Genomic DNA, 24,811 nt, shown 5'->3' with positions numbered 1-24,811 from the left:
AACACCTGGCGGATGGCGAATATCTGGTCCGTTGTTGCTCGTTCGCCCATAAATCCTGCCTGATATTGTCCAACGAATTCTCTAGCAATTGGTGATAGACGGCGGCATAGAATTTGGGAGAGTACCTTGTAAGCGGCGCTCAAAATTGTGATCGCACGATAATTGGCGCAATCCAACTTGTCGCCCTTTTTGTAGATGGGACACACGACACCTTCCATCCACTCCTCCGGCAATACTTCCTCCTCCCAAATCTTGGAAATAACCCAGTGCAGCGCTCTTGCCAGTGCATCACCACCGTATTTTAGCAACTCGCTAGGAAGTTGGTCCACTCCAGCGGCTTTGTTGTTTTTCAACCGTCTAATCTCCGTTTCTACCTCTTGGAGATCTGGAGGCGGAAGTCTTTCGTCGTCCGCGCGTGCTCCCAAAGTTATTTCCGTGCCACCTCCGCTACTGGCCACATCACCATTAAGGTGCTCGTCGTAGTGCTGCCGCCACCTTTCGACCACCTCACGTTCGTTCGTGAGAAGATTTCCGTCAAAGTCTCTGCACATGTCGGCTTGTGGCACAAAGCCTTTGCGCGAACGGTTAAGCTTCTCGTAGAACTTCCGTGTGTCTTTAGCGCGGAACAGCTCTTCCATCGCTTCGCGATCTCGTTCTTCTTGATGGCGCTTTTTTCTTCGGAAGATCGAGTTTTGTCTGTTCCGCGCCTGTTTATACCGTGCCTCGTTCGCTCTCGTGCGGTGTTGCAGCATTCTCGCCCATGCTGCATTCTTCTCATTCTTCAACTGCTCGCATTCGCCGTCGTACCAGTCATTTCTCTGATTCGGGGCCGCTGGACCTAGTGCTGCTGTTGCGGTGCTACCTATGGCGGATCTTATGTGCCTTCAGCCATCTTCAAGAGTGGCGGCGCCGAGCTGCTCTTCCGTTGGTAGGGCCACTTCCAACTGCTGCGCGTATTCTTGGGCTACTTCTGAGTCCCGTAGTCGCTCGATGTTAAGCCGCGGCGTTCGGCTTCGACGCGAGGTTGTCACCGTCGAAAGTTTTGAGCGCATGCATATAGCAACTAGGTAGTGATCCGAATCTATATTCGCACTGCGGTATGTGCGAACATTGGTAATGTCAGAGAAGAATTTTCCGTCGATTAGAACGTGGTCGATTTGGTTCTCGGTTAGGTTATCGGGTGATCTCCAGGTGGTCTTATGGATATCTTTACGGGGGAAGAAGGTGCTTCGGACTACCATACCATGAGAGGCTGCAAAATTGACGCATCGTTGGCCGTTGTCGTTAGATACGGCGTGCAGACTGTTCCGCCCGATCACCGGTCTGTACATCTCCTCTCGTCCTACCTGTGCGTTCATGTCGCCAACAACGATTTTCACGTCACGCGGCGAGCATCCGTCATAAATCTGCTCCAGCTGCGCGTAAAACGTCTCCTTCTCGTCGTCGGGTCTCCCTTCGTGTGGGCAGTGTACGTTGATGATGCTGTAGTTGAAGAAACGGCCTTTTATCCTCATCTTGCACATCCTTGCGTTGATCGGCTGCCACCCGATAACGCGTTGTCGCATCTTGCCCAACACTATGAAGCCAGTTCCTAGCTCATTTGTGGTGCCACAGCTTTGTCAGAAGGTAACCGCTCGATGCCCGCTTTTCCACACCTTCTGTCCAGTCCAACAAAGTTCCTGCAGCGCTACGATATCGAAGTTACGGGGATGTAGTTCGTCATAGATTATCCTGTCGCAACCTGCGAAACCAAGTGACTTGCAGTTCCATGTTCCAAGTTTCCAATCGTAATCCTTATTTCGTCGCGTGGGTCTTTGCCGATTGTTCCGGGTCGTATTATCTCCTATGTAATTCGCAATAAGGTTTTTTACGGGTGGCTTATTGGGCCTACGCCAACACTCCTGTCTCGCCGGAGCGCCATCGTGCCAGCTCTGTTTAACGTCCCAACTAACACTAGGACGATCGCGCTGATGGGGCTACCACCTTGGATTTAGCTGTGCGCGATTCAGCATTTCTGGCTCAGCCGCTGGATACCAGAACAGACGCTGTTTGAGCCGCACCTCCTGGTGAACAGACGCTCGAGACGTACCTCCTCAATCTAGCTAATGTCAGAAGGACAACAGTGCCCAGGCTGCACTACCAGCTAAGTACGCAACCCTTAGCTGGCGGTCTTTGTCATCGTTTGACCCGTGGAAGCGTGAGGTAGGAACTTGTGAGGACCAGAGCTGTGTTGAACGCTCCTTCCTTGTTGTCGACTCACCGTTTTGCAGCCCATGGTGCAAAATAGGTGCAGGAAACGTTTGGTTGCCATAGCCGTGTCTCCCGGCGCCGGACGATTTTACAGCAAGAGATTCTGATTTGACACTTGCTCGCATGCGCATCAGTTTGTTTTGATTTGATTTTAACGACAAGTCAGTAAAAAACATAGTCGGTAATTGTTTTTACTGACTTTTCGGCCTGACTTTGGGTCTGACAGCTACCGTAGTTCAGTAAAAAGTAAAAATTATTACTGAACATCAGAAATTTTCAATCAAAAAGCTGAAAGTTCGGTATTTTTTATGATTTACAATTCGTACCCAGTATTAAAAATTACCGAACAAGAAAATCGTGATTGAGTGTGCATGTTTTCCGTATGGCAGAATAAGTATTTTCTATGAATAAATTGATCATTTTGTCTCGAGAATAACTTCTGGGGCTGTTTTTGCATACAATTTATTTGAAAAACTCTAGGAGTAGTGTTTAATCCTTCGACCTTGACGCTTGCTCCTGAGGGGGCGGGCGATGAGGACAGGATCAAACATGCCGCACGTTATTCGCGTAGCACGATGAGTGTCGCGGATCGCATTAGTAGGAAGTATTTGATCCTTTGATCTTGTCGCTTTTTCATGTGGGGCGAGCGACTAACACTTGTTTGGCGTTTAATGTGTTAATCGAGTAATTTTGCGAATCCGGTTAGGCGCGTTAATTTCAAATTATATATTTATCTTTTACCAAACCGAATCCTTTATCCAACCCTTTCCCATTTCCAAACTCCCAGTGTTTACTTAGGACTCCTCGGCTTCCGTCAACATTTCCCTCCCATCCCTAAATTGACCTGCGTTCGGATGCATCCGGCGCCGATATTGCTTGTTATAATAATGAGAGCACCAGTATTTACATATTGAGGAGTCTACTGATCCTGCGTAGCGTCTGTTGGTTCCCTGTGTAAGTACAGCTGTTCTTGCAATAATGAAGTAGTTCTTTTCGCAGATCTATCGGTTCATCAATTTGCAGGAAATTAATTTTTAGTGTTATAGTGGATTTTGGACAAATCACTTTTGAAGGGTTGGGACATTTTTATTTATCCAAACCAAAACATAAGTTTTTATAATTTTTATATAATTAGGAAGACTCTCCAGAAAATCCGAAATAAATTATTCATTCAGCTTGGAGATCAAACACCTATCATGTGTCAACGTTCCTTTCGACTATGGTATTTTTACATACTCTTCAAGAATCTTTTAAAATGTAAATAACTTATGATATGTTTGGTATAAGCAATAAGCAATAATCAGACGCCATGCTTCTTGTTTCCAGTGAAAACTAGATGTAAGGTTTCTGTAACACAGTTGAACTTAAACCACTTTTTGGCAGTCAGTCTCAGAAACGAAGACTGACGTGGTGTTACTGATCCATACGGCATAACAGCCAACAACGGAAACTGGGTGGTGGATAGGTCTGAACAGCTAGCATCTATAGGGACTAGGACTAAACCTATTCATATTTCCAGAAATGTTTGGAAACTCCCCAGCCAACCAATACTTTGATTTTTCATGTCATAAATGTCATAATGAACTTCTGGTCAAAATTTCAGTCAATTTAGAGTAAATTTAGGTTATTTAATTATGTGTTTTTGGGCTATTTTCAAGCTATTATAAATCATAATTACCGAACGAAACATCAAAACTTATCGCAAATACCTGTACATAGTAGTTCATTCAGTTCTACGAACTTTTGTCGTACATGATTTTATGATTAAAGCAAGTTTTAACATAGTTTGTGTATCGAAGTTCTTGAAAATCTAATTTTTCTGGGAGTGTTTTCTCTGAAAAACATACCTGCATGAAAATTTCGGATTTTTAATTTCCATGCAAGAGCACCACCGTGAGCTTCAAAGAATATAAAAAATGAACACGTTAGCACTGCCTTTTCTCTGTCGATGATGATGATTGTTTTCAAATCGTTCTAAATGGTTAGTAAAATGCGATCAAACCAATCATCACTCGGAAATAAAAAGCAATATACTTGTTCAATTTATTAGTTTTACATGCATGAGTTAACTATTATCAGGTGTTAACTATGCGGTGTTCACTCTTTGGGAATTTATAGGACTCTGCACTGTTTTGATTCTGTATGGGATTTTGACGATTACTGGCCTTGTTGTTTACAAATTTTATGTAAGAGTGAAAGAGAGAGGAAGATTTTTGTGCATTGACCCATGGGGCTCTGCACTCTTTTGATTTAGTATGAGATTTTGACGTTCACTGGCCTTGTTGTTTACTTTTTTCATGGAAGAGTAAAGGCACAGACAAACAGACGTAACACTTAGAACAAATCCCGATCAAAATCATAGTCACGATGACATGTACGCCCAATGCTAAAATCGGTGTGTTTGGCCGATGGACCAACAGATGGCGACATCGCACTCTAGATCACAATCACTGCAGAATGAGTGATCACGTGGTAATTACCCACGCTATTAATGTTTTTCAGTGACCAACACACAGTTTTAATTCGTCTGCAGCACTATTAAGAATATCGTACCGATAAATTGCCATTTTAATTGCTTAATTTAAGGCTAAACTTGACCCATCAGTGATATCCATAGTCTATCACCATCAATGCACTGGTGATGGAGTAGACAGCATGATGTTGATGTGATACGGAATGATTCGAATTGTATCGCAGTCGGCCTGTACAAATCAGCAAATTTCAAGCGATGATAGTGACAGCAAGCAACTCTGAAAGAGAGGGGCTGATTTTTGTGCAGAGCCCCATTGTAATTTATTGCCTTAAGGCTAAGTAGCCTGTCATTCGTTTTGGCAGAATGATGACTTTTCAGCATGCAATTTAAAAGTGATAAAAATCAGTCTTGGTAGTTTATATTGACTTGAAAAAGGTATCACTGTAGGCGCTAACATGCATAAAGTATGCTGATACTTTTAAAGCTGTGTCAGTGCAAAACCAACTGATTTTCTTTGATTCGAAATCGTGAGATGAATTAGCAACAATCATCAACGACGCGTACAAATTCCAATGACGACCTCATTCGTTTTGGTAGCAATGATGGCTTTACTGCGTGCATTTTCAAAATGATAAAACTAATTCTTGATAGTTCATACTGACTTGAAAAGGATAACAGTACGCGCCAACATACATAAGATATACTGATACTTTTTCAGATGTGTCAGTGCAAAACCAACTGATTTTCTTTGATTCAAAATCGTGATATGAATCAGCAACAATCATCGCACCGTTGATACAAATTACAATGACGGCCTACTTCGCCTTAAGGCCGCACGGGACGTCATCATAATCACCCTATCCATTTCAAGAAGCAAATCCCAAGAACCACTCCATATATCGATGCAAAAATGTATCACTATGATTCTATATATGTAGTGCACAACCCGATAAATTTTCAGCTTCATCGGTTCACTAAAACTCGAGATTTGCTTCCACAAAGTTTTGATGATTAGTGTTAGAGTGAGACGAAAGATAGGGAAAATAACACGGTCTCCCGTGTCCCCTTAAGCAACATGTAAGTTGAGGGTCAATGAATTAATAAATTTATTATGCTTGAGAAAACTATGATTTCTGGGTACTGTGCTGGGTACAACAATTCAACAACACTCTTCGAAAAATTCATGTAAATTTAGGTCTTCATAGATGCACATGAAAGAAGCGAATCATTTGACATAAATTTACATCCGTTCTTAAAATAACATGATACCAACAAAACAAAAAAAACGGCATGGCGTGAAATCTATAATGATTTACTTTTACATCATGACGTAAAAGTAAATTTCTGCAGAGTTCACGCCATGCCGGCAAATAAACGAAGAATAAGAGCACTCACCCTCTTACCTTTATCATAAGAATTTTTCCTGTACTTATCGTACTGTATATTAGCTATTCAGTAATTAGATCCTTTTACAGGAATTAACAGAAATCTTAGATTACAGATCAGAAACATGGAAGCACTAAACACTCCATTCCCATTTCAACATCATAAATATGAGTTAATTATGAATCGATTAGATTATTGATCACTATGATCATTAATATTTATTTGTGTCACACCATTCACTAGATCAGCTTTTGAACTATTCAATATCAGCATCTTTTGCAGGAATCGTGTGGTAGCATAAACGATAACCAGAAGAACAAAACATTATATTTTTTGCCATCCGAATTTTCCCGGTCATTTCCATCACTACCGCACTCGTAAAATAATCACGCACTACTTTAAGTAAAACTAGACCGCCATCGATTGCGACAATTTGACACAAATGAAGACTTTTCAAAATGAATGAAAACGAAACAACTTACATCGTGAACTGGCCATGTTTGAAAACAGACTTGATGGTTTGCAGGATATCGTCTAGCAAATTTATTTTCATGTAAAATTAAGTTCCAATGAACACAAAAATGAGCTATGCTTTGCACTTGCATAGCTTAAAAAGCCTAGATTTACAAAGGTGACGTTCATTTCTAACAACTATGTAAAAGTAGGTGACTGAATATTGAATGTCAAAAGACGCATAAATTTCAGTCGTTTTTGAGTTTCAGTTACAAAATATTTAAGTGCGAATAGCTTATCGTTTCCCGTAATTCTCATTATTTTTTAAGAGTGAAGAATATTGTCCTAAGGCCCTGTTCCAACTTTAGTGCCAAACGCTTAAGTTTAGGCCAACAACACATGTTTACTCCATTTTTTAATGTTTGTTGTTTGTTTTTTTTTATGTGTTTTAGATTTTGTTACATCCCTTGACCTAAACTCAAAATTTGGTATTTTGTTCCTGCGGTTTCTTCCGAAACGTCAGATAGGAATAACCCCAGTGTTAAAACTAAAACCCCTGTGGATTTTGTCGACTAAACGAACATCAAACATGATCAAAAGTGTCAAGGTTCATTTATCGACCAAATTTTTAAAATAATGTTTAAATATGATACAGCCGTTATTTGAGCGGTAAAAATTGCTAAAGTAGTTCCAGTAACATGCTCTTTCGAGTTATTAAATACTAAAGAGATTTCATTAAACATTTTAGGACACTATTGCTCAAGTAAAGTGCATGGGCTGGTTTTCGTGGGTTGTCGTTGGTGCAGCATCCCCACATTCCCTGAGTTAGTTCTCAGCAGATTTCCCCCTTGTAAAAAATCATCTTCGGAAGGCTCATCAAATGAAAGCTTAGATTTTTCTCCCTCATTTGGTGCTAAAATGAAAATGTACTTTCATTTAAGATTTTTTTCGCGATTTCTACAACAAATTTCAAGTAAATATCAATTGTTTGGCTAATTTTTCCGGAATTTAAATGGGAAAAATATCCCCAATAGAACATTTTTGTTTTACCTCTCAATGAAAGGAATGTATAGAGTAAAGTGGGGCAAAAGTTCGAGTGGGGTAAGAGTTTCTTTTTAAGAATTCTAGCTCAATTAAAAACAAAACTTATAAATGTCATGGTGGTTCGAATGCTATTCAAGTAAGAGACTTTCACTCCAAATATCATAAAAAATCGATTGAGATTTGGAAAAGTTATAACCATTTGTTGTTTTTCAACGTAAATATTGTAATTTTTGGTCAAACTTTCGTTGCATGGAACCAATTGAAGATAAAATCTTTTTCAATATTTTATGGAAGGGAGTTTCTAGGCCTATCATAAGGTTGCTTTGAGGAGTATTAGTTTTTGCATAAATGCTTGGAAACAATTTTTGGCCCATAGTGGGGCAAAAGTTCGAATCAGCGGGGCAAAAGTTCGACCCACGGATAAATTTGCAAATTGCCTAAAATCCACATATTATCTTCAAATTTAGCTAAATTTGTCTGATCATGGGAAAACTGTCACCAAAATTCTACATTTCCACTTAGTTTTGCGAAAAACTGCTATTTTTGAGTTTATTACATTTAAACCGGTTTTGGACAATTTTTGATGAAAATTTAGTGTATATTTTTCGGCAAACTTAAGTTTACGGCTGGTATAAAGTATGCCTGTCATAAACGGATCGATATTTTGTGTTTTAGCCAGCGAACTTTTGCCCCACACTAGATTCGAACTCTTGCCCCACCGGTGGGGCAAAAGTTCGTTTAAGATAATCAATTTTGAAACTGTTATAACTAAAATGGGTAAATATTTTGACACAAGTTTGTTCAGCAAAATTATAGCCAATATGCTGAAGGTTCACTGTATGGTATTTGTTTTGTTTCAACTGCTATTGTTTTCCTGATAATTTTGATTATACCACTAAGGTCGAACTTTTGCCCCACCTTACTCTACGGATTTGTCCTATGAAACCACTTATATATACAATATAAAATTTGTTCCCTCATCGAGGTGAGATGGCGTGGAAGTATCAAGCACGGCTCTCACTTGCTAGAAGAAAGTTCGACTGCACATCAGCAGCTAAAATAGTGTGATATTTTTTTGTGATAGAAGATAAACATAGCCATTGACATAAGATTTCTTTCGTTAATAAAAACTTCGAAATTTATCGCGATATAATAAGCAGAACTTGTTTATTGTAATATTTTGGAGTTTGATGCAATGATTAAACGAATAAAAACATATTTTGTACAATCATAACAGCATGAACCAAATTCAACTAGTACCTAGCATAAATTTGGGGAATGTCGGCAGCATCTACGTCAAGCATTCCACTCAAAATGCTCAATCAATAGTCAATGCAATCGTAGCATATATAATTATGGCGAAGACACAAAAAAGCATTAGGATTTCATACTTATGGCATATTACTTATGACAAATGTTTGTGTAATGCTATATTTGAATAATTGTCATACTTTTTCTCCAACTGCGCAATGGCCAGGGCCATTGATTCTCGCTGGGTTTCCATTCGTGACATGAGCTCTGTTTTGTGCTTCAATGATGCTTCGCATTCCTGTTAAAAATAACGGTAATATCTGTTATATAGAAAAATGTTTTATTTTGTTAGTTCATTCAACATTCTTTGAATATGAATTTTGACTACAAAAATAATTATTCTTATAGCTCCATTGCAACTGCAGTGCTTATAATCTAGGTCTAGCTAGATAGCTATTGAGTAACGGATTGATTACAGCTGAAGTTCAAAATAGTCGACGACCTAAAGTCTAACATTATTCGGGTTTGTTCATTTTGCTTTGCTCGACTATCTTAGCTGACTGCGATACCGTAGCTTCCTGGGCCTGTTCGATCGATTTGTCGTTACCGTTTTCGGCGGAACTGGGAGCAGTCTTTGATTTCTCATTCGTTTTACTCATGTTGGTTTCCGACGACTTCGTAACTCCAGCAGAGGGCGATTTGCGCAATTTGTTGGCGTTGAAGGGCGGTATTGTGCTAATTTTCAGGTACGCCTTCTTATTTGGAGGTCCACTAGCACCGGCACTGTTGGGAGGTGAAAGACTGGAGCTTGTGAAAGACGAGATAGTGTTGATCTGGGAGTCTGTCATCGGATCACCTTTCCTTTCCAGATTCGAGAGGATCTTCCCTATCTGAGAAGCTTTAACCTGCAGTCTTGTTACCATCTCACCTTTCTGCGTTAGCTCCGATTCACATTCCTAATTATTGTTAGTTTCAATGGGAAGGTTCAGTTAAGGCTAACAAATTCAAAGTCAGTGAATAACAACTAAAGAGGTGAACATATAAAAATAACATCGAATTGAAGAAGAAATAATACCTGAAGTTTTTTGTACATGTCCAAGTTGATGGATTTAATATCCTCGAGCTGCCGTCGGAGTGAGACGATTGTATCTTGCTTTTCATGAATATCTTTTTCTAAGAGCTTCATTGCCATATCTGTCTCCGCTTTTAACGATACCTAGGTAAACAAACATTTTGTAAATGTTTGAATTATAGAACACTATAACGAAATCGTTATTAAAGAAAGTCCATAAATTCTACATTGTAGAATTGATGCTCATTGTTTTCATTAATAACGGTCTCACACAAATCGAGCTACCCTAACATACTTGAAGATTCAGTTCCTTTTCGATTTCTTGACGTTTTTTCCGCTCTTCCGCTAACGCCTCGGCCATCTCCGGATCGAACCGATCGAGAACATTCGTCTTATCGTCTAATGGCTGACCATGCTGTGAAGCCCGCCTCAGGGCGGCATTTTCGGCTTGCAAGGCCATCAGACTGTTTCTGGCGATGGCCAAATCTTCTTTCATCAGTGCATTCGTTGTTGTGAGTGATTCTACTTTGGCTTGCAGATTACCTACCGTCGCGCTGGAAGCAAAAATTTATAATTAGAATCCGATGATATTGTTTTAAGCAAATAGGACTTACTTCAAATGTCTGTTCAATTCCTCGATATAGTTCTTCTGATCTAATACGGCAGTCATGGCGCCGGTGGCCGTATTTCCCTCGATGGCATTTACCGTTCCATTTCCTCCGTTGTTTTCGTCGTCGGGACTGTTTCGTGAGCTCGATCTCAAATATAGAGAAAAATCGATAACACCCTGCTGGGAGTCAAGATCTTCTTCTTTGACGCAAAGATTACAGTCGATCACGTTCAGTCCCACCAAGATGCCAATGACTATGATAACCTATAATGCGTTTCCCCAACGAAACAAATGATATACTAACAAAAACTTCGAAATTCAAGATTGCAACTACCTCATCGCTCATCATGAGAGCATGTGGTTCGTAATATTCAGCCAAGGCTTCTTCTCTATGCTCAATTAGCACCTGCAAGTAATCAGCCAGCTTCTTTTGCATGAGCGCAAGTCTCAGCCAAGCCCTTGCACGACCCATGTGAGTCCGAACCGTAGGAAGATCACGTACCGATGAAGTAATATCCTGAGCTCCTAAGCAGTACCGTTCGACGCTTTGCAATATATCCCAGAGTTCTTTTTTGGGTCCCAATAGGCCCTTTTTCGGCCGAAGGCCATGCCTCAACACGTGCTCCAGTACTATGAAGAAATGCTGCAGGGGAAGATGATCCGAGTCCAGCATCCGTCCAAAGCGAATCGACTGCTCGAGAAGCTCTTTGACAACTAGTTTGCATATGTTCACTAAATTGCTGCGCTCTATCGATGCCGGGTCACGAGCTATAACAAGAAAAGATCAGAGCAAGATGCGACGTTCAGGTGGTGCGTTCATAAACAGTTGAAGCTAGTGCTCTTTTTGATGAAGTTCTATCTATGCGATTATGTGCCTATGATGGGTCACAGTTGTTTGGAAAACGTGAACGTGAGATCAAAATTCGATTGGGTTGATTTGGAGTTCAACTCAGCAAAATATTAAAAACAACTTGTTACAAGTCAGCTCTACACATATACGGATACATGATCCTTCTTCATAGGTTTACAATAGGATAGATATACTATCATACCGATCATACCTTATTACACTTCATGTTGGATAAGATAAGGGGCCTTCCTTAGCAGAGTGGATAAAGTACGCGGCTAAAAAGCAAAGCCATGCTGAAGGTGTCTGAATTCGATTCCCGGTCGGTCCAAGATCTTTTCGTAATGGAAATTTCCTTGACTTCCCTGGGCATAGAGTATCATCGTACCTGCCACACGATGTACGAATGCGAAAATGGCAACTCTGGCAAAGAAAGCTCCCAGTTTAATAACTGAGGAAGTGCTCATAAGAACACTAAGCTGAGAAGCAGGCTCTGTCCCAGTGAGGACGTATACCAAGAAGAAGAAGAAGAAGACAACTCTGTCTGTCAATGCAGAATCTTTTTAGCTTAAAACTATCAGTTAATTTGACTAACAGAGAATTTCGAGCCAAAACAGACCATCTGATTGGTCCATCAAATCATCAGGTATCAGAAGGCCGGCTCCAGACGCCAACGCCATATTGGAGCCTATTTCATCCTTCTACTCGAAAGGAAAGGAAAGAAAAAGATGGGAGGAAATAGGGGTGGAATCCCTTGAAGTGGGAATATCGCATAAGCGAAATGAGAGCATGTTGTTCCATACCACTATAGGTTCGAACAGCGCCCTGAAAAGGGCTCTGTAAAACGCATGAGCGTAAAGAAAGTCTGTAGTTTATAACTACAGCGTGTTAAGAATAACAGAATGTCCTAAAGATTCAGGCTTCTTTCAGTTTTTCCCAAGTTATCAAAAACGCAGTTGTGCGAAAACTGGACAGTTACATAACAGGTGATACGAAGTTCTATATAATATGTTCGTTATGAACACCCCTAACGATTTGTCATTTGACGTTCGTCTACTGGACAAACGAGCGCGATCGTAATTACAACTATCACACACAAGAGCCAGCACGTTAAATAATTTCCATGTGACAGTTGAGTCGGCAATGGCCAGCCAGTTAACGCTCTGACCAAGAGACTGGGATTCTGCTTTGACAGATTTATTAAATACTTCGCCACCCTTGATTAGGGCTCAGTAATTACAATTTTGTTTGACGACATTACTCCAAAATATTCTAGTATTTCTGGTGCTGGGTTGCCGCCCAAGAATTTCTGAAGTTTAACCCAGCACTTCATCAGTGAGCTCATCAGCAAATTCATTTCCAGGAGTGGAAGAATGGTCAGGTGTCCATACAAGCTTAACCGAGTTGACTCAATTCTGCTCGAAACCTCGATCTTGAGTTGGCCGAAGCAAAGCAACCTTACTATCTGAGCAGAAGTATATGACTGTACCCATTATCTGCTGTTGAAGTGCTGATTTCACTCCTCACATAAGAGCAAATATTTCAGCTTAAAAAACGCTGCAGTGTCTACCAAGTGAGTAAAACTGTTTCAGCCTTAGCGGGATTTGGGGCAAGTGTGCCACCTTAAGCAAATTGTTCTCTAACTTTGTCTAAAGCTTAAAAAACCCGCCAATTCAGCCTCACGATGTTAATTTCACATCTTTTCATAAGCACTGTGCCATTTAAAAAGAAAATAATTTCAAAAAGTATTAATTTTGGAGCTCCTCAAATATCATCCAAAATACCCCGATTTTCAACACTATGGGGCAAGTGTGCCACCCTTATGGGGCAAGACGGCCACCGAATGAACATTCATGTAGGGTAGATGTACCAATAGTGGAGGTACTAAGCACTATTAAACTTCATTTAACCGCCTAAATTCAAGAAGCGCAATTAATGTACATGTTAGTGTTGTAACGGGAAGAAACGACCATTGGCTTAATGAGAAAAAATATTTCATCGCAGTAATCCACGGCATGTCAGTGAAAAATAATACCTCCACTATTGGTTCACTGTTCCTTTAGTTGCGGTATATTTTTAATTTGTGTTCCTATAGTTGCGGTATCCGTGAGTTTCTTATGGGATCCTCCACTATAGGAACACTTTACCGCAACTATTGGTACACGCAATAACAGTTTTAGGAAGTTTAGTGATATTTCATCAGTTTTAAAGCAATTTGAACGCTCTTTTCAACTACTTCTTGTATCAACAAGCCAATACGTCGATTGGCAGTGTCGGTTATGTGGCTAATTTAATGAAATCAGTGAAAACGGCACTACCGCAACTATAGGAACACCCACAACTAAGGGAACACTTACCCTAATTCTACTTGCAATAAAATTTTCATTATTTCCTGTTAATATTGCTAACAAAGCAGAGCCTAATTGACAATTTTAAAAATATTTTTAGGTTTACCGTCATGAGGGGATGCTTTATAACAAGGTTCATCACATGCGGAACTCTCTACTACTCAATTCGAATAACTATAATCGTTATTTTTGTCTCCATTCAATGCGATATATGAATTACTCTTTCATTATGTAGGATCTGTATAGATTCTACCCCATTACCCCGAATGCCATTTCCCCGAATCCCATCACCCCGAATTCCATTACCCCGAATATACCATTACCCCGAATTCCATCACCCCGAATGCTATTTCCCCGAATTCACAATTATCTTGACATGATGATATTGATGACATTTCCCCATGATTGTGGAATTCGGGGTAATGTCATTCGGGGTAATGGGTCGTTCGGGGTTTTGGAATTCGTGGTAATGGCGTTCGGGTTAATGGCATTCGGGGTAATGGGATTCGGGGTAATGGGGTAGAATCCTGTATAGATTCTACCCCATTACCCCGAATGCCATTTCCCCGAATCCCATCACCCCGAATTCCATTACCCCGAATATACCATTACCCCGAATTCCATCACCCCGAATGCTATTTCCCCGAATTCACAATTATCTTGACATGATGATATTGATGACATTTCCCCATGATTGTGGAATTCGGGGTAATGTCATTCGGGGTAATGGGTCGTTCGGGGTTTTGGAATTCGTGGTAATGGCGTTCGGGTTAATGGCATTCGGGGTAATGGGATTCGGGGTAATGGGGTAGAATCTCTGTATAATATTACACTAGATCAGCACTAAATAAAGGTAAAATATTGATGAAAATAGGTGAAATAGTTCTTAAAACGCCTAAAACCATGTTATTGTCGAATATTTGGAGAAAAAAGTCATTGTGGGAGCAAAAATGTTCGCTATTCCTCTTCTACACTTCAAAAACCACTACTGGTGCCTCATTTTGGTTCATTATCATGATTTTGTTGATGATGTTTACATTTTTATGAATTTCACCCCAACCATTTTTGTTTACCAAATAGGTGGCACACTTGCCCCAAAAACTATAGATTTCAACCAAAATGGATTTTGTATGTAAAAGTAAATATTTTTTCGTTCAAATGCCACAATTACTTACACATTTGTATAGCTTCACAATGTACAGTACGTTTGAAAAATTCGTTATTAATTTACCTCTTATCATGCTATTTAGAAACAATGAAATCTTATAAAAAATCACTGAAATTTTATGGTTTTCACAAAATTCGATGTAAATACGTGAAAAACAGAGCAATTTGCGTCATATTTTGACAATTGTATTATGGACTATAAGCGAACATATTGTTAAGCCCAAATAAAAATATAGCTTGTAGTTTTTACAAAAATCAGGGGTGGCACACTTGCCCCTATGGCACACTTGCCCCAAATTCCGCTACACTGATACACCAGCGCCAGCTCTACCTTCAAGAAGGGAGCCATCAGTATAGCATACTATATTATTTGATACACTTCTTTCCAAATAGCCAGAAGGGAAGCCCGTGAAGGGAACTGTGTGGTATGTGTACTGTAAGGAAAGTGACAAGTAACACTGCGGAACGCGTTTTTGTCTCTAGCACCAAAATACCGCTATTTACTAAATTAAGCACGTCTAGTTTTTGAGATATTGACTATTGAAAATGCTAAATTTGACGATTTCAGCTAACTTGCATATAAGTTTGCCAACTTGTATGGCAATTTATTTTCTTAATTTGCCACAGAATTCAAACTTCATGTCAACAAAGCTCATAATACTTTCGATGCTCAAAAGTTATTTTTTGATGGTTTTGAAATGTATTGTATTTTTCCATATAAAAGGAACGAAGATTTTTGTATGGTGACTGCAAGCATGTTGGAAAAATCGACTTAATTTAAATTTAATCGTGTAATTTCAACCAAATTAAATCTGAAATGAAATTTAATGTCGTATTTTGCATGCTTGGTGGATTAGATCATAAAAAAATTGATAAATCATCCCTTAAATTTAATGTAAACATCAATAAAAACAGTGTTTTATACAACTTTGACGACCTGTAGCTAAAAATTGTGACGTGCTGGAACATTTCCAAGAACGGCACCAGATACAGCAACCCCAAATCTACTAGAGACACATAATTTGATCCTTGAGACACGCAAAAATGTAATTTTTGTTACGCTGTGTAATTGTAAGATCACTATGATTCCCATTTGCATCAATTTGGCGAAGCATATCGAGTGCCACCAACGAAGAGAAATGACGAGAAGACCAGAGGGCGTACACAGAGCCTAAACTCCATTAGCATCCCAGATAGCAGGGGTAGGTGAAAGTTTCTAGCTTTACTAGAAGTGCAAAAGTTCAATAAAAACAAAAAAAAAGAGTTGGAGATTAATATGCTGTCGAGTCTGGTGACGGGTTCTGATAGATTAGAGGACGAGCTCGAAAGAACTGGAGGAACTCGTTAGCAAGGAGGAGCTTGATACAGGGTGCAGTTGGCCCGGAGATATATGGTGCTGCTGACCGGGAGGAGCTCAAGGCTAGGATGAGTTCGGCAGCTAGGAGGAGTTCGGTGCCAGAAGGAGCTTAGTGGACAGGAAGAGCTCGGTGATGAGTGTTGGAAAGCAGGTATGTACATCATACACCCTGCAGTGGAGATATCTTTGGGTACGAATTGTAGATGTAAGCGAATTAGATTGTAAATATGTTGATACTCAGATATGGAATAAAAGAGAGGTGCTGACATGGTAGCAATATCAGTCAGTAGCCTGCGGTTGGAACGGAGAGTCTGGTTGTTTTTGTGTAGTTTTATTTTTCAACACTTTTGAGTAGAGTAAATGGTATAGCAAGCGTACCCTCGTTGTCTCTCCTCAAAAGAGCAAAAGCTTGCTCCACTGCACTGCGATAAAGCCATCGTCTGCAAAGCCAATGAATATATACGGTAGGACCAATGTTGAACAGTATATTTGTAAACGCATCTTTTTTTTTAATCCATGTAATTTTACAAATGAAGTTGACCTTCATTATATTTATCAGCTTAGTCAGCTTTTCTAGTTCATGTTAAAACATTACCTGGAACAGTTAGAATTTCGTCACTGAGAACGCAATTTAGAAACGATCCTAGTGGTATTGATGTTGAGGTAGTGCTTAACCCTTTCTTTCCCACAGCTTTGTTCGACAATTTATTGGTCAAAATGACGTTTCTAAAAAAAGTGCTTGAACAAAAGTTGTTGCAAATAGGCTATATTACTCAAAATCTTTATAATTTTTTTGATTGTTTTTCAATAATTTGACCCTTAGCTCACTTATTTTTATGTTTGATGAGACAAAGGAGCGCATAGGGGAAGTGGTGGTAAAATGAACAGAGGTGGTTTTTTACCGAGAAAAAACAAATTTCGATGATTTTTGATCACGCACGGACGATTTACAGCATACGGAGTGTTAGAGTTGATATTTAAGTCAATTGAAGTGAAAATATCAACGATAATCAAAATTTAAGAAAACCACGTTTGAAAATTAGAACTGACGTAACTTTTAGCTCGGAAGACTTGACGTTTTCCAGTGAGGTGAATTTCGTTATGACATGATGTCAAATCGGATATCTTTAGAATTTTTTTTTTGAATGGGTTACAGTTATGGATATATTTTTGGAAAGGCAATGAAAATTTTCAGAAACATTTGGTTTGCTTACGATTTTTGCATGATGTTCATTTTACCAACATAGTGCAGGTAAAATGAACATTTGCATCGTTTTTAAAAATATGAGAAAATTCTAGCATAGCATAGCATAGCATAGACTGACTGTACATGTCAATGGTTGCTACTCCGTGATTGATCGGAACTGGTAAGAATTGCACTACGATCCAAATGAATAAGGGATGGGAGTTTCCGCTTACTCTCGAAGTGCAATTTTAGCAGATCTAATATTATTGATCAATAACGGCGCCGGCCAAGTCCTTACAGTCAGTTGGGATGGGGAAGGAATGTTAGGGTGTGATGATTGTTGCTTCTAGAGACCGAGAATACCTCTGCATCTCCACAATCACCACGGGAAGGGTGTTTATTAGTGAGGGAGGAAAAGATCTGGGAGTCACCTCTGGTCGGTGATGCGATCCATGGACAAGGGGGAAATATACGACTTGTATTTAAAGCTAGTGTTGTATTTTTGTCTCGAGAAGTTTTTGGAAAAAAATACGTCAACATCTATAATGTCGAACAATTCAAAAGACGTTTTTATTAATGTCGAAAACTGAAAATTACATGTATATATTTTAACTTATATGAAACAGGAATAATGCCGACACTTGTAGTGACGAACCATGCATAGTTTGTTTGAAAATTACATATGAGTATTACTGTGCATTTTGTCTCGATATGGTAGAAGTTTTAGAAAATACGTCAACATTCACAATGTCGAACAATTCAAAAGATATTTTTTAATAATGTCAAAAAGAGAAAAATATATGTATAATCAAATTGTATAAGAAAAGAGCGTAATGCCGACACCTATAGTGACAAACCATACAAAGTCTGTTTTAATATTACATAAAAGTTACGCTTTCAAGAAAATATGTGTTATCATAAGTGTAAGCATGAAACGAACTCACCAGTTGGTAATCCATTCTCGACTGAACACAAAACTGACACTGACAGCAAAACTTCTTGGCGTCCCGTAAATAAACCGTCTTGCTTGGGCCTTCCCAAATACGTACCCAGCAAGACGCTCCAAAACAGGAAAAAAAAATCTCTGGCGACGAAAACACGCGCGAAACCGTCAGCAAATTCTATCGGACGACGCAAAACCGAACTGTCCTGCTTGGGCTTCACGAAGCACTACCCAGCAAGACGCTTCAAAACAGGGGGGAAAAAAATTCTCCGGCAACGAAAACGCGCGAATCCATCAGCAAAATCAATCGGACGACGCAAAACCGAACTGTCCTGCTTGGGTTTCACGAAGCACTACCCAGCAAGACGCTTCAAAACAGGGGGAAAAAAAATTCTCCGGCAACGAAAACGCGCGAATCCATCAGCAAAATCAATCGGACGACGCAAAACCGAACTGTCCTGCTTGGGTTTCACGAAGCACTACCCAGCAAGACGCTTCAAAACAGGGGGAAAAAAAATTCTCCGGCAACGAAAACGCGCGAATCCATCAGCAAAAGCAATCGACGCAAAACGAAACTGTCCTGCTTGGGCTTCACGAAGCACTACCCAGCAAGACTCTCCAAAACAGGGGAAAAAAAAATCTCCGGCAACGAAAACGCGCGAATCCATCAGCAAAATCAATCGGACGACGCAAAACCGAACTCCGTTTTTAAAAATATGAGAAAATTCTGCTGTTTTAGTCTTAATTCATGTCGCTGCTATAAATAACATCCCTTTTTTGTGCGATAGAACTATACTTATTCCTCGTTTTTCTATCAGAAACAAGATGATTTCCTTAAGGTGTTCATTTTACCACCCCTTTCTCTACATTTATTCCAATAATTATTGAGCTAATCGTATTATTTCGGATTAGCTAGCGCTCGTCGAAAATCGGTGGATCACCTGTGCTACCATGGGAAATAGAGGGTTAATAGGGATGTGTTTTTATTCGTTGAAGACATGTGGAACAGTTTTTATATGAAACGATAATGTTTCCCGTGTAGTAAAAAAATCCGTTCCACCCCGAAGGAAACCACAATTTTAGTTTCCCTATGTATAACTTGTTTGCATCTAAACGGAAAACTTCCGGTTTGTTGCAGTCGTTTTCATTTTGATTGGGCAATATGTATTCATATCAATAATAAAAAAAAAAACATCGACTACAGCGCCATCGAGAATCGAAAATGTAATTGGAACAGTTTTTTACCATGCCTTTGGTTTATTATAATCACAAAGGAATTTCTGGGCAAATCACTGCTTTTATTGGATGAAGAATTAGTGTCGGACGAATCCAAGAAGGGCTCCTTGGAAAAATGAAGAACGAATCCAAAAGGGTTTCCAATTATCTAAGGAATTTTAGCAAACTTCGAAGATGAATTGGTAAAGGAATACTTTGGAAAATCACAGGATTTCTTGGCCGATGGTATGCAACAAAACCCCTTCTCTGAGCTCCTCAATGAAATTCTTGATTGAATGCTTAAAAATGCTGAAAAATCCGGTTAGAAATTTTCGGAAATTCTGTGGTAGTTTTTTTTAATCTCCTAATGAACTGATGTCAATTTTGGTACGCCAGATAGATAACTATTAGCTTTATAATAGCGGTTTTACGCGCAACGCAATTCTTTCAGAAATTACTGGAAAAAATCTTGGTGGCATGGTCCAAAATATTCTGTAGGGTTTCTATATGGAAGCACTTATCTGTACAGACTTGCTTATTTTGATTTTCAGGAAATCCAGTTGGAATTTCTTCAAAATTCGCGAAAAATTCTTGAATTTATTTTCTCGTTTTTTAATCATGGAGGAATCTCTGGGTACCTTCAATGAAAAAATTTGGTGAAATTCATGGTATATTTTCATATAAATTACTAGGATAATAAAAAAAATATCCTGATGAACTATTTAGGGTCACCCAATAAATTTGAATGATTTTTTGTAGGTATTTCTGGATGATTTTAAAGGTAATACCTGGAGAAATTTCGATTTACAATAAATTTCATAAAGGAGTCATTGAGTATTGTTCAGTGAAATACGTCAAGAATCATCGAAATACTTTCAAACCCAATTTCAACAAATTATTGGTATACTGTATAAAATAAACTCTGGAGAAATACCTATAGTTGTCTCTAAGGGATTGATTTTAAGGCTGATACAAGTATTATTTTTTTTCATGTCACTAAGGGCCGATTTCTTCACCTTCGCTAAGGCCGTAGACCACGTTTACCCATACGATTAAACCAAGTGTAAGTGGTGGTGAAGAAACCGCTTATAAGTTTTCTAAAAAATTCGAAATTTTTGAAATCTTAAAAACTGTACACCCATTCATGTATATACTGTTGAGAAGGTCTCTGCATCTTTTCTTAAATGAATGACTATGAGAATGGTTCAAACCGTAAGAAAATGTGGAAAAGTTCAAAGCTCAGCAATGCTCTAGATTTTGGGAGGCCTTCAAACTTGGGTAAAAGTTATTGAAAATCAGAACCCATGAAGTACACATTTATGAATTCAAAGATGTGGGGATCTTAAGATAAGGTACCCCTGGGCCTCTCGCACACTTCAAACCTAGCCCTAATGTATCTTCTGATGAAGAAGTTTTAGAGTGTTTTTTAATACACACTTCCCCGGATGTGTGGATTAAAATGTGGATAGCATCTACAGATAAACCAGATGTCTTTTCATGTAGTTACGAGTCTCTGACCTCGGCTCGCAGTATCGTAACTACTGAATCGATTTAATGGGCACTTAATAGCTTTGCTCCTTTCAAATCTCCGGAAGCGTATGGGATTTATTCTGTTCTGCTTCAAAAGGGATTTAAGTTTATCAAACTTGTTTTGAAAAAGCTACTTGTAAGCAGTTTTGCTACCGGGCGTATTCCCAGATTCTGGCGTGATATTACTGTAAAGTTATCGATTACACTGCGGAACACGTTTCTGTCTCTAGCACCAAAATACCGCTAGTCACTTAATTAAGGGTTGCTGAATCCATTGCCGTTTTCAGAAATATCATAGCACGTCTAGTTTTTGAGATATTGACTGTTGAAAAAGCAAAAAATGACTATTTCAGCCAACTTGCATGCAAGTTTGCCAGCTTGTAAGGTAATATATTGGCTTAATTTGCCACAGAATTCAAACTTTATGTGTATAACAATGCTTATCATCAAAGTTTGTAATACTTTCGATGCGGAAAAGTTATTTTTTGATGGATTAGAGAATTGTTGTATTTTGCCATATAGAAGAAACGAAGAATTTTGTATGGAGACTGCAAGCATGTTGAAAAAATCGGTTTAATCAAAATTTAATCGCGCAATTTCAATCAAATTATGTCTGAAATGGAAGTTCAAGTTCTATTTTGCATGTTTGGCGGATTAGATCACAAAAAAAATTGATAAATCGTACTTTAAATTTCATGTAAACATGAATAAAACCAGTGTTTTATATAACTTTGTCGACCTGTAGCTAAAAATTGTGACGTGCTGGAACATTTCTGAGAATGGCACCAGATTCAGCAACCCCAAATCTACTAGAGACACATAATTTGATCCTTGAGACACGCAAAAATGTCATTTTTGTTACGCTGTGTTATCGATCATCACATCCGTGATGTTTATTTGGCAAACGTGCCTCTTCATGTGAATCAACATGCTTACCAATCTGGAAAGTCCACTGTGACTCTTTTACACAAAGTTGTATACGATATCGGGAAAGCATTCACATAGAAGCAATTCTGCTTGGGTGTTTTCTTGGATACTGAGGGTGCCTTTGATAAGGTGTCATTCGTTGACATATTGGATGCTACATGAAACCATGGGCTACCTACAATGATTACCAATTGGATTCATCAAATGCTCAAAAACCGACAACTCTTCTCGACATTGCGTCAAGCAGCGATTCGAAAATTGAGTGTTTGCGGATCCCCCCAAGCGGGAGTCTTGTCACCACCTTTGTGGAATCTCGTAGCAGATATGCTATTGAGGCAACTCAATAATAGCGGTTTTCCAACTTATGGATTTGCCGACGACTATCTAGCTTTGATAGTTGGTATGTGCATAAGCACCCTATTCAACCTGATGCAAAGTGCTCTTCAGGTAGTCGAGAGTTGGTATCGCCAATATGGCCTTTCGGTTAACCCGAATAAAACATCTATTGTTCTTTTTACGGAAAGACGAAACCGCGATGGCATTCGACCTTTACTTTTTTTGGCACTGAGATTAATGTAACTGATCAGGTAAAGTATGTCGGAGTCGTTCTAGATTCCAAACTTTCTTGGACACCTCACATTGATTTCAGAGTCAAAAAAGCTTGCACGGCCTTCGGTCAATGCCGGCGAACCTTTGGTAAAACTTGGAGCCTCAAATGGATGTCTTGTGTGTTGGCAGAAGGGCGAAGTGAGTACAATCCAATAAAAATTGAGCCATCTCCAAAGGATGTGCTTGATGGCGATGTCTGGTGCGTTCTCTACAACTCCCACAGCAGCGCTCGAGGTCCTCTTCGACGTTGCGCCACTACACATAGGGGAACTTACGTATTCTCGGCAGCTTAAGCCGATGCCGTTCTTCTTTTATAATTTTCTCGGACATCAGCAGTTAAATTCCGTGTTTGTCTATTTACATTTATGCGTTTCTCAATCATCTATCGATTCACACCGACAGATTTGTCAAAATGCTTTTGGAAACGTTTTTACAACGCTGCGAACATCCTTTGTCAGTGTGACTATTGTCGGCAGCCTCATTCTCTTCGGCAACTTTCCCATAACAACTGCTGGTGAATCTCTTCGGCAGCTCCAAATCAGTCGAATTTTGAGGCGTGCTCATTTGAATTGATGGCATCTCTGGCAATATCGTTTGTTTAGTTTGAAAATCTCGCCAGCGGGAAACGGGCAGAACAAAGAATTATCTGAATGTTTCCACTGATGTGTTTTGATATAAAAATACTGTGTATTTGACGTTTGAAATTTGGTTGCCGATAATAGTCGAATGGTGCCGAAGCCGTAAGTCTCCCTACATCTCAAACAAGAAGCACTTTCTTGCTCTTCCGTTTATGGGTACTGAATCTACTGGAGAAAAATTCAGTGAATCGTACATCTACACACACTTCGTTGTTTCCACTTTTGGTGAATTGGGACAAAATTGTCCTTGCTCCAGGTAATCTCACAATTGCTTGTCACTTTCCTTACATGACATTTACCACACAATTCCCTTCACGGGAAGAGTGGTCGTCTGGCTATTTAGAAAGAAGTACAGTCAAACCTCCATGAGTCGATATTAAAGGGACCATCGACTCATGGAAATATCGAGTCATGGAATAGCTATTCTTTGGAAACCTGTTTGAAGGGACCATCATAGTAACCATGATTTTATGTTTGTGAAAGTATATGAAAGTATATATTTTCATGAATTTACCATTTACAACAATATAGTATGTTACACTGATGGCTCCTTTCTTGAAGGTAGAGCTGGTGCAGGTGTATATTCTCGTGAGCTAAGGCTGAATCAGTTTTACTCACTTGGTAGAAACTGCACCGTTTTTCAGGCGGAAATATTTGCTCTTATGTGTGGAGCGCAATCAGCACTTCAACAGCGCGTAATAGGTAAAGTCATATACTTCTGTTCAGATAGTCAGGCTGCTATAAAAGCTCTTGCTTCCGCCAACTCAAGGTCGAAGCTTGTTATCGCATGTCGAACTCAAATTGAGGAACTGAATTCAGTCAACTCTGTAAACCTTGTATGGATACCTGGCCACTCTTCCATCGCTGGAAATGAATTGGCTGATGAGCTAGCTCGCGATGGAGCATCGCATGACTTCATTGGCCCTGAGCCGGCTATTCCAATTTCGAAGTGCTGGGTGAAGCTTCAGATAAATTCTTGGGCGGCAACTCAGCACAAACAATATTGGAATTGTTTGGAGTCGTGTCGTCAAACAAAATTGTACAGTGCTGAGCCATCTCCAAGGGTGGCGAATCTGTCAAAGTAAAATTGCAGTCTCTTGGTCAGAGCGTTGACAGGCCACTGCCGACTGAACTATCACATGGCAAATATTCAGCGTGTTGGCTCATTTGTGTCTGATAGTTGTGACTCTTATTATGAAAGTTCGTATCACCTGATATGTAACGATTGCATAACGTTTATCTTATTATTGCGCAAATGCGATTCCAATTACTTGGTAAACACTTATTAAGTGAAACTGTATTCAGATGCCTGAATCTTCAGGACATTCTGTTATTCTCCCGCTGTGGTAAAGAGCCATAAGCTCTCTTTACGCTCATGCGTTTTGCAGTGCCCTTTTTAGGGCCATTGTGGTATGGAGCCACATGTTCTCATTTCGCTTATGCGAACTTCCCTCTTCGAGGGACCCCACTCCTATTTCCTCCCATCTTCCCTTTCCTCTCCCATC

The 24,811-nt window shown here is 39.5% G+C and overlaps 1 protein-coding gene across 1 annotated transcript in view; it reads right to left on the bottom strand.

Annotated features, from left to right (window-relative positions):
- LOC5574602 (protein RUFY3) overlaps nucleotides 1-24,811 on the bottom strand; it is a gene marked incomplete at its 5' end in the record, with an annotated part of 59,549 nt that overhangs the window by 4,752 nt on the left and 29,986 nt on the right. Inside the window, 5 exons of the mRNA XM_001655164.2 lie at nucleotides 9,058-9,155; nucleotides 9,933-10,073; nucleotides 10,225-10,483; nucleotides 10,544-10,803; nucleotides 10,874-11,307. Of these exons, the coding sequence (XP_001655214.2) occupies nucleotides 9,058-9,155; nucleotides 9,933-10,073; nucleotides 10,225-10,483; nucleotides 10,544-10,803; nucleotides 10,874-11,307 (1,192 nt within the window). The remainder of the gene's footprint in view (nucleotides 1-9,057; nucleotides 9,156-9,932; nucleotides 10,074-10,224; nucleotides 10,484-10,543; nucleotides 10,804-10,873; nucleotides 11,308-24,811) is intronic.

The sequence above is a fragment of the Aedes aegypti genome, chromosome 1, assembly GCF_002204515.2.
Source record: "Aedes aegypti strain LVP_AGWG chromosome 1, AaegL5.0 Primary Assembly, whole genome shotgun sequence".
Classification (NCBI taxonomy): Eukaryota; Metazoa; Arthropoda; class Insecta; order Diptera; family Culicidae; genus Aedes; species Aedes aegypti.
This window is presented reverse-complemented; position numbering and strand designations above follow the sequence as displayed.